Source organism: Tyto alba, unplaced genomic scaffold (assembly GCF_018691265.1).
Source record: "Tyto alba isolate M040663 unplaced genomic scaffold, T.alba_DEE_v4.0 Super-Scaffold_14, whole genome shotgun sequence".
Taxonomy (NCBI): Eukaryota; Metazoa; Chordata; class Aves; order Strigiformes; family Tytonidae; genus Tyto; species Tyto alba.
In genome coordinates, this window is record NW_024881276.1 from 20,897,622 (window position 1) to 20,909,034 (window position 11,413).

An 11,413-nucleotide genomic window follows, 5' to 3' on the forward strand; every position below is an offset into this window, starting at 1 on the left:
CTCATTATTTCCAGGGTTTCTTTAAATATTAGACCCACATGTCCAATGCCACTTTGCAAGTTTTAACAGAAAAGGTATTCACATTGCAAACAAAAGTGACGGTATCATAAAGCAGGTGTAAGTAACCTTTTGGAAGTTAAAGGCTATTTTATACACAGCCCTATGCAGCTACAGTAGCCACGAAGTTAAGTGCATATTTCAGGCAACAATAGTTTTCATGATTTGGTATGTACACAACACAATTTATTGCAAAAAAGAACAGTGAGTATTTCTAGGTTATAAAAATGTGAAAAAAAGTATTAAATGTGTATTTAGCCAGCAGCACTAGTTATCTGTCGTTACAGACAGCAAGAAATTGTTTCAAATGCTGCAGGAAAAATGCACTGTTTGACCTCAGACAATAGATAATCTCTGATATGAGATCAGAAGCGGGAAGGAAGGACTCGTGGTATATAAGAAGAAAGTACAATGCAATCCTTGAGTCACAGGCCAGCACAGAGCACTTCCCGCCCATACAGTTCACGTGCTGTGCGTTAGCGTGACCTGCTATATTATGATTTGCAGAGCCTACAGGAACACAGATTCAGCAGGTCTTCCTTCATCTGCCCTCAATACATCCATCACTAACCATCACCTTCATTCTAATTTCGCCTGTGTCCAATCCTGTAAAACTTCATCACACAGCCTGCGTGTATCAAGCAATAGAGTTTATAACTAGAAACACTTCCTATACAACATGAGAAATTTCATTTCATTCAAATTAGTTGTAGATGTATACGTAATGTAGGTTATCTCACTTGCTTTATCTACTCATAATTCCTCAAAGAGGTTATTATGTATGAATAAGAGCTGATTACATAAACTACATACTACATCTTTAGGTTGAGCTGGCTAGGAAAAAAAAAAGAAAAAGAAACAATTTTTCCTTTGATTTTTAGAAAAAAATAAAATTCTGTTCTAACTAGACAGCCTTTTTTTTTTTTTTTTTTTTTTTTTTAATATTGCAACCCATCTCTATTTCTACAATCAGGTATTTTCTCTTGGTACAATATTTCCTGTGGAAACCTATGAAGCAAATGTTCATGCAACCCTGACCTAATGCAAATAAAGACATGGTGTGATATAATAAACAGCTACACAAGTGAGGAACAAAAATAACTGCTTTAAATTGGTTGTTTGAAACTCTGCATAGTTGACACCCTACTTCTAGAGAAAAGTGCCTGCAGCTTTGTCCAGTGGAAACGGCAGTCAGATAGGTTACTTGGATCATTCTCCGTGTTTCTTATACTCCTTGGAAGGGTCCCTCACAGAAGTGGAAGGTTTTGCATGCTCTGAAAGCTGTACAATTTCAAAAGCTACAGCAGCAAGATAAAAGACCTCTCATTATCTTCTGGTAACAAATACAGTTCATTCCCCATCCTAGAGGGCTTTAGACTAGAAGTACATGGGGCTTGTAGTTGTTTACTTAATAAAACAGCTATTGGGATCACAGAATCACAAAGACAACAAAGCAAGAGCAGATGTGATTTGCTGGTATTTATGTTGAGCATAATAGGCTGATGAGAAACTGTTATCTTTACACCATTTATATGGGACTCAAAAGTAGAGAACTCTGCCAAAGTTCTAAATTCATTTTTCTTCCCTAAGCAGAAACATAGTAATACCTAGAAAAGCAATGGGCCATTTATAACACCGTTAGCTATAATACTCATAATCTGCATAACCCAGAACTTCAGTTAATTTCTACTTGGCCACTGAAGTGTTAACTTGAATAAAATTACATTTTCCAATAAAATGAAATATTTATATTATTTAATACATACTAAATATTTACCTGAAGATGATCCATGGTTAGCAACACTAATCTCTTTACTAATTATTTTACTGTTTGCAATCAGTGCACCAAAATTAATCTCTGACTCAATTTCCAGATAACAGCGTGGAATTAATCTGCAGAGAAAAGATGTAGTTATACTTTCCCAAAACTTGAAAATTCCTTTGCATTTTTAAAGAAATGTGACTTAGCACTCCAGTGGAAGAGAGTTCTCCTTTTCTCCTAGTTCTCCTACAGATGTTTATGCAACTCACGTCAGCAGTATAGCATACACAGGGAAGACATAAAAGGGATCTAGTTGTTTATCAAGCTGTTTAATGTCTACTATAACTTTAAAACAATATAGCTTTACACAGGTAGTCGAAATTGAATGCATACAATTCTAGTTCATTTCAAATACCTTATTATAGAACAAAGAACTTTAAATAAAACTATCTTGAGTTAGCTGCATCACAAAATAAGACAAAAGTTAACATTCACCATATTTGATTATCAGCTGCCTGAACGAAAAGCAGAAAGAAAACATGCGTGCCAGTTTCAAAATACAGTCTTCTTGTTTCATAGATACTTCATGTGGCTTCAACAAAATTTATTATAACAGACAAAAGTGGGTAATGACACAAGTTATTTCTATTATTTATTTAAGAGCCTTGACCGGCATGATGACATCATTCTATTGGGTACTGCTTAGCCATAATGAAAAGTTCATACTTGCTTCAGGAAACTTTTATTTTAAAGGCCCCAATTTCTAATACAGTCACACCTCTGATCTCATATAGAACTGTGTTTGAAATCAACTGGAATTTTACATCAGCACAGCAGTCTCCCTCTTCTTAACCACAAATAGGAACATGCAGAAACAATTGCATCTCATGATCTGAATTTCATGCAGTACAGAAGACCAAATGGAGAAGGAAGATATATCTCCTTGGCTGAGCTAGGTAGACTCTGCCTGTATAATCTACTGCACTGGGGAGTGGGTGGGAGGCGAGGAGGAAGGAAAGGGAGAGAGATAAAAAAAAAATTTAATCAGGAAATGCAACAAAAGAAGTTACTCTCTGCAATGTTAATACACTGGTTTTGATTCCCTTTAATAATTTATTGTAATGTAAGAAATAAATTAGTTAATTCTTGAAAGAGATGGTCTAGGCCAGCAGGATGTGGCAAAAAACTCCAACAAAGTAATGAAACAAAAAAAAAAAAAACATTGAACTACACTTGAAAAGTTCGTAAAAACTTTACATTCCAAGAATTCAGACATTCTTCCAAGAAGCTTTGTTAGAAAAACGAAACACAAATACCTCTCCTCTCAAGATCCAAATATATAACTTATCAAGTAGACAGGAATAAGCATAAATTCTAACTGCAATGAGATTTTCTAAGAGATACAGACCCGTGTAAAAAGGGAGATTGTCAAATTAAGGGGGTTGAGTTTTGTTTTTTAATACAGGGTGGGGTTTGGTTGCTTGGTCTGTAGAATTTTATTGAAACACTACAGTTTAATGTTACATGGGGAACTGACATCGCCTACACTTTCAGTGAATCTTATCCCAGACTAAAGATTATCTTAAAATGAACAGTAGATGTGACTGAAGGAATCACACAGACTGTTGGCAAAAAGGTTAAATCTTTTCACACTTTTCTCCTAAACCGCCAGTGAACTTTTATTTCAATAAAATTCTACAGACAAAACATGCAGACCCACAATTTGTACAAATTCATAGGGAATATATGTATTATGTACATATCACTCTATAACCCGTACCGAAATAAAAGCTGAAAAACAATATAATTTCAAAGAGAGAAGACTACAAATAAACCAATGGGTAAGAGAGAAGTAGCAGACATTTAAAGAGACCAGTCTGAATAATATCAGCAACTTCCAAATATTTCTTATACAGTAACACATTATCTTGGATTACATTTATAAATTTTCTGAACTTGCCGTCACACGCTTTAAAACTTAATTCTGTTTTGCAGATGTGCAGCTCTTCAAGTACACCACCAGTACACCACCTGAGTGACATTCACCAGAGACAATGAAAATAAACACTAGATTTGAGTTGTCCAAAGATCAGAATTTGTTGCTGATAAGAAATTGTGCATGTGTGTCACAAAAATATAGAGCAGTTCAATGTAAATCTGAGTATAGCCTTAACAATTTTCAAAATCACTTATTTAAATTCTTGATGTTTCAGGAAAAGTATCATCAGTGTTTCCTACATTATTATTGATATATCAGTAGAAATAATATAACCTTATTGAAAATGTAAAAAATTGCAAATGTAAGTATAAATAGGAAGTGAAAAAAACACACCAGAATTAAATAAAATCAGGGGAGAGGAGGTGTCTGTCCCCCAAAACGGAACATTGCAAATATTTCCTTCAAAATATTTTCGGGTTCTTCCATCAAATTAAACAGTTTTGTGGACATATCATAGTGACAATAAAACTTTTATCAAAAAAAAAAATCTTTTGACTAGTATTTCTCAACCAGTGTTGCACATTATTTTCTCAAAATGGTTAGTAATGCATTGTAAACCGTGGTTGTATAGAAAAATATATTATGTACTTAGTGACCCTTCAGTGCAATAATTGTCACCTATCTATAAACAACAGATATGCATGACACAGTATTTTGGGAAAAGACTTAATTTAAAAAGAATCATGAAGTGTGTCTGTTTTTTCCAAACAAGAAAAAAAAAAATATTATAGTCTGTCAAGTTTTTTCCCTGCAAAAGCCAGTTAAACATAATTTGAAATACTTAACAGTTTAGTGCAAGTCCTTTCCAGAAAGGAGTCACCACCAGTAGGATTATCATCCTAAACAGTCTTGACTCCACAATACTAACCTAATACAAATTTTTTTAAAATTACAAGTAAAAAATATAAAAATTACACTTAATTTTTTAATTAACATACAAATTCATCATAAAAATAAAATTTTCAAATAAAAATTTTCAAATAAAAATATTTTTAAAGTTTAAAGTGTTCCCTAATCACTTTTTTATTCTAGGAAAATATACATTGGGAGAACATATTTAGAGACAGCTGTTTTTTATAGTAAAATGATCATACTGAATTACTAAATTCTGTATTACCTTATGAAAAGTCATCCCTGTCTTTCAGTCAAAGAAAAGCATTTCGGGCTTTTCATTTAAATTTCTCTGAAGTTAAAGAAAGCTATAATACCATTGTTTAATACTGTATTCTAAGAGAATAAGAGTTTACAAACTCCACAGAAAAAAACAACTAATTGGAATGGTTATTTCCAATTCTTCCAATGGTAGACAACCTTTTCCTAAAAAGAAACAAAATTTACAACTTGAAAACCCCAAGTCACACTTAACTATTTGTGTCCTACTTTAACAATAGTACAATATTAAATTAAGATTTAAGATTAAATAAGGAAAAGCAAATCAGTGAAAAAGATCATGGCATAAGAAGTAAATGAAAGGTAGGAGTAAGTATTTCTTATCTGAAGGCAAAATCTTACACATTTTGGGCTAGCATGAGATATTTGTGGGATTGCTTGATTTTTAGAAACAACTCATATACTGAATAATATCCAAAGAAATTCCTTCCTGTCTGTACACGTAATTTGTAATGTTAAGATTTTCATAAAATCTATGATTTGCAATAGTTTATGGGATTCATCTGTTCTAATTTAGGCCTCTAAAAGCTGGGCCTGTAAACAGAAGCTTGTCATTCTAATTTCTCTTTATGTACAAATGAAAGAAAGGTATTTCAGAGCAATTCCCCCTCATCCTCGGATAACCACCTAGCCTAAGTGATAAACTATATTTAGGAGCTTACTTTTTCAAATCAATATATGTTATATACAATGTATGAGATATATCCATATACACACACAGGTGTCATGGTTTGAGCTCAGAGGACAACTGAGCATCACACAACCACTCACTCCTCCCTTCCCCCTCAGCGCTGAGAAGGAGAAAATAAGTCAGACTTGGGATTAGAGATAGGACAGGGAGGGGCAAATCATCCATTATGGTCGCGACAAAAGGCAGACTCATTAGGGGAAGAAAAAAATGAACACAGATTTATTACAGATACTAACAACAACACTTAACAGAGTAGGACAGTGAGAAGCATTGCCACATCTTGAGAACACCTTCCCCCAACCCGCCCCTTCTTCCCAGGCTCAGCTTTGCTCCTGATATCTCTATCTCCTCCCCACAGTGGCGCAGGGGAAGGGAATGAGGAATACGGTCAGTGCTGCCACTTCTTCCATCTTAATTAGGGTGAGCTTCTGGAGCTTTTTCACCCTGGTCCAGCATCGCCTCCCTCTCACAGGAGACAGTCTTCCACAAACTTTCTCCGACATAAGTCTATCCCACAGGTGGCAGCCCTTCCCAAGCTGCTCTGGTGTGAGCATACCCCCACATGCTGCAATCCTCCCAGTGCTGAACTACCACACCAGTGGCTGCTTCTGCCCACAGGATCTTGCCTGACTTCAGGCACAGACACCTTTAATGTCTATATGAGACCCCTCATGGGCCACAAATCAGTGACTGCTCCATCGCAGACCTTCAAGGGTGGTAGGGGGGTGGGGGGGGCACCTTGCCATCTCACCACAGGATACAGGGTGGTGTCTGCTGCAGCACACCTCCCCACTCCTTTCTTTCTCTGTTCCTCCCCAGACCTTGGTGTTCATGCAGCTGCAGCAACTCCTCCTCACAAGTCTGACTCCTCCTCACCAGGTCCCTTCTTAAATATGTTATCACAGAGGCACAGCTGATTGGCTCGGCCTTGGTACAGAGGTGGGGCTGACTTGTAGCCAGGGGAGCTTCAAGAAGCTTCTCACAGGGGGACACCACTGTAACCCCCTCCCGTGCTACCTAAAAAAACCACCAGTCACTCAAATCCAGGACAACAGGCAGACACAAACACACACTGATTGATTAAAACGATCCCTGGATGTGTGACCTTATTCTAAAACACACATCATTTTTTTTTAGATTTTTGCAACACACGTTTCACTATAAACCAGTTTTGCAAATACAGACAATTACTAAAAAATCTTTTATGTAAATAGTTCAGTAGGGAGAGAAGACATTAAGAGCAGATGTTAACTGGTCTAATGTTGATACAGAATTAGGAATTATCAACATTATCACAGCCAGCTTAGAATAAAGAAAAAACAAAACCACAAAATCTCTCTGGGATCTTAGATGGATATCACCCCAATTAACTTCTTACCTGTGTGCTGCTCTGAAAAAAAAAAAAAAAAAAAAGAAGTCTTACTTTTGTAAGGAAACTTACTATTTGTTTTCAATGCAATTGACAGATTAATTACATAGCCATATGTCACATGTATTAGCAAACTTTCCACAAGATTAAATTGCAAATAATAACAGCAGCATATGAACTTCTGGTCATCATACCCAAGCAGGGGGATATCAACTATGTCATTTTCTATTAAAAGAAGTAGTCTATCTTGAAGATCTTCTTTAGTCTTAGGATAATATTCCACAAAAGCCGTAACTTGAAGTCCAGATGCAACAGGTTTTTCTGGATTTTCCACAATCAATTTAAACTGCAATTTAAAAAAACATAAATATTTTTAATATTGTTAAACATTTCTAGATTAAAACACATATACATGTGGTTCATTTTCAGAAGAATATGCAGATTGACTTAAAATTGACAATCAACTTTAAAATATGCAGGATTTTATAAAATTTCTCTTTCTCTTTACTGAAGTCCAGATTTTTCACAGCAAAACAGAAAGACAGAATTAATATTAATCCATCAAATTACATGGGAGAATTGGTTTAGCAAAATAGCATTTCTTGTCTTTTAAGAGAGCTTTAGCTTTTCCTACAGTTATAATTAACCTTCTGAAGTAGCACAAAATCAAGTCAGCTACTACTCAACGCAGAATCTTTTTAGTACCTGATAAAGTAACAAGGATTAAATCTTAGTCCAAAGCAGCAACAAAAGGAGACTGCACAAGAGTTTTCTCAGTCTGACCAGCATTCAGCTGACATCAACAGAAAGTTTCACTGTACATTGAAAATCTGCTTGAAAAGCCATGCACGTCTCCGATTTTGGGGGTCAAGTGAAAGAGAAAAAAACAGAAGCAGCTGACAGAGCACGGTTTTCCTCTCTCAAAAAATAATTCTGGATTTGTTGCTGTCTGTAAGCAGATGCTTATATGCAACACCCCCTGTACATCTTTCCTTGAACAGAATACACAAGTAACCTACAAGCTCATAGTGGGAAATCCAGCAGTTCCCACATTCCTAGAGAAGCCTCACAGCAAGGTCTAGGGCTCCTCTGGTGTTTCAGTCTCCTTACAATTCACATCACTCTACGCACAATAAGCTTCTGCTCTATATGTCCAGTTTAATTAATGTTTATCTATGAGACAGACAGCCCAGTATTCTTTAAGTTTTTAGTTCCAATTTATGTTTGAAATATGCTAACACATAACTTAATACTTGTTGACTCTATTGTCTGAGCATCTCCTTCTATTCCTTTAAAATTTTCCTAGCAGTATGAACACTCATCTAAAGGAAATTTGTTATGCAATATGCATCATGATTATGGGCTTGATTTTGAAAGAGTAGCCATGTTTTCAATTCAAAAGTCTGTAAAATTTCTCTCTTCTCTAACAAGAATTAAACATCCAAGCATATTCACTTTATACAAGGTAAAATTACTTTATTGTACTACAAACTTTTAATGAAACCTTGGACAACTACTTTGTGAGCTAAATTCCTTGAAAGGCATTTCTTGGCCATGCACTATGACAGCTCAAGGAAGGTTATTTTTCAGCTCTTGCACTCCATGAATATAAAGCCTCGGAAAATTTACAGATGAGTCATACACTTCAGAGCCATGTAATCCAGATAGCAGCATAAGGTCTGGGAATGAGAAAAAGCAATGTAACATACCTTTCTGGAACTGAGCATGTGAAGTGGAATCTTGTCCCTTAACTGTCATCTCATACACAATAGCATTAAAACACTCAGCAAAAGGCATGAGATAAAGAGGTAAAAACTCATAAAATATGAGAGTAACATTTCCCCTTTTTTAAAATTGACTCTGCCTTGCCACTTCTGCAGCATATGAAAAAAAATGATAAGGCTGAAAAAAACTAACAAAACAGAATAAGCACAGCCCTACCAAATCAAGCACTCAAGTTTCCATCTTGTTCCAAAAGCCCTCAGTTACATTGTAATAAAAAGTCAAGCTGTCTATATCATGCAAATTTTAGCAGAAGGGATAAAATGCATACACAGTCTTGAGCACTCCTGCCCTCAAAAAGAAAGGCTGACTACTCAGATACTGAAATTATCCAAGGTACTTCAATTGTCTAACAGTCCTTTTGATGACTACCCTGTGACACACTTATTCATAATTCAAGCTGCTGTAACCACAAAGCAACACCTGCTTCTGTTCAACTCTGATCCTAATTTTGAAGTAATTAACAGAAAATAAACTAGGTAGATAAAACCCAATGTAAAACTACTAACCCCAACCAGGTTTTGCTGGACCCACATAGGTTACAAGTCAAGGGCTAAACTGATTAGAATTACAAAGCTGCATTTGCCTTTAAGGAGCCTGCCTATGCAATGATTTTTCCAGAATTAATCAGATGCTATTAACAGTAATCATACTATCCTGATAAAAGATTGTAAAGCTGAGAAAGCTCTCTGCAAGCAAGCACCACAAATGGACTACTCCATTCAAAAAATTCATAATACAATACAGAAACGGGGTAATAGAGCTATCAATCAGCCCTATCAAAATCCAAACAAAAACAATTATAGAAGTTGTGTCTTTCAGCTGATCTGGAACACTTCACAATTTTGGTGTTCACACCATAACAAAGCGATCAGTTTCTACATAACACTCCCTGAAGTAACAAGGAACTCATGAGCTTCTTAAGGGATAACATTTTTGGAGAGCACAAAGCCAGCCAGTAAAGCTAAAGAGGATTTGTTACCAACAAGGGACTTGATGTGGTAAGACATACAAGAAAGTTAATTTACTTCTACTGAAACTATGGATTTAACAAAGAAGGAAGCTCTCTTCAAATTGTTCACAATATCAGGAGAATATAGAACTGGAAAGGTTGGAGTTCGTTTCATTCTGACTTACAGGCTTCAAATGAGGAGCCTCATTTAAAGCTCTACATAAGAACATTTTTCAAGTATCATAGAAATGACATCTACACGTTCTCACAAAACGATAAACCAGGACTGGCTCCCTCCTTCAGAACTGTCACACAAGAAGCAATTCAAACAAGTCTGGCTCTAAGAATTGCCTCTTATTCTTTCCATTTTGTCCAGTTATTCAACTATTTAAAAATAATTTCCAATTCACTCGTAAATTCATCAGTCTCATAAGTTGCTCAGACATCCATGGTAGCATTTTCTGTTTGCAGTAGCTGAGCGCAGACAAGCGTTTACACCTGCCCAAGCAGCCTCTTACACAGGACCCACCTAGCTGGGCATACCTGTGGGCTGACGCCCCCACATAAAACTGACGAAAATGAAAACGGGGCTTCAGAATGTACTTTTTCTCTGACAATGTTCTGCACCCCAAGGAGGGCCTGGCAAGCATAAGGTGAGCAAACTTCCGACTAGTTCCTCAGGGCAAGCCCGATGAAGGAAAGACACAGACGCACGGGAGCCGGGGCGGGGTGTTCTCACGAGACACTGCCGTTATTCACGCACGTTGCAGTGGTGCGAGGTGCTTGCACAAAGAGCCGACAGCTGACTTACAGAGAGAGGCAGGCCCCCGGAGACACTCCCTGCCGACTCCCTCCCGGCCACCCCTCACCTGGGGCCGGAGCGGCGGCAGCAGCTGGAGACGACAGCTCCCCACCCGCAGGTTCTGGACGCTGAGCGGGGCGCGGTAACGGCCCCCCGGCACCGCGTCCCTGAAGCAGAGTTCGGCCGGGTCGATGCGCACCCCCGCCACGTCCCGCCACCTGCCCGCCATGGCCGCCTCCTCGCCCGGGCGGCCAGCGCGGCCTGGAAACGATCGCTTAGCAACGGACGCACGACGCTGATTGGAAGCAAAAGAGCGGCGCTTCCAAACCCACCAATCGGAAGAGGAAAAACGGGGTAGGGGCGGGGCGAGCGGCGCGGCGCGGCTCGGCCCGGCCCGACCCGGCTCAGGGGAGGCTGCGGAGCCGGCGGCGTCCGAGCTTCGATGTCCAAAGGAAGGGATTTTTAGCCCTAAAGCTACAGCGTTTCCTTGTGGTCTCCCCTGGCGCGCAGCCTGAGCCCGCCCTTCTACACCCTCATACACAGACTGCAGCCTCTGTAGGTGCCGGGCGCCCCGGTAGACAGGGCTGTTGGGGCGGGTGGAAGGCCACCATTGCATGGGCAGGAGCAGGAGCTGGAAGGAAATAAAAACCTTCAGACCCGCTCTTTTGTTGGAAATGCACCAAAATGGCCACATCCCGTTGGCCCATGTTTACCAGTAAAGAGATACCTGAACTGGTGTCCCCCATGGGGCTCGGGCTTGTCCTGCACGGACCCTCTTGTTCAACCTCTTTGCCTGCCATGAGTCCCTCTCCAATAACGGCCTGGGACA

General features: G+C 38.4%; 1 protein-coding gene across 1 annotated transcript in view; it reads right to left on the reverse strand.

Moving 5' to 3' along the window:
* CFAP47 (cilia and flagella associated protein 47) overlaps positions 1 to 10,813 on the reverse strand; it is a 341,806-nt gene extending 330,993 nt beyond the window's left edge. Inside the window, exons 1-3 of the mRNA XM_042788270.1 lie at positions 10,652 to 10,813; positions 7,243 to 7,394; positions 1,835 to 1,950 (exon numbers count right to left, since the gene is read on the reverse strand). Coding sequence (XP_042644204.1) covers positions 1,835 to 1,950; positions 7,243 to 7,394; positions 10,652 to 10,813 — 430 coding nt within the window. The remainder of the gene's footprint in view (positions 1 to 1,834; positions 1,951 to 7,242; positions 7,395 to 10,651) is intronic.
* Positions 10,814 to 11,413: the final 600 nt, after the last annotated feature.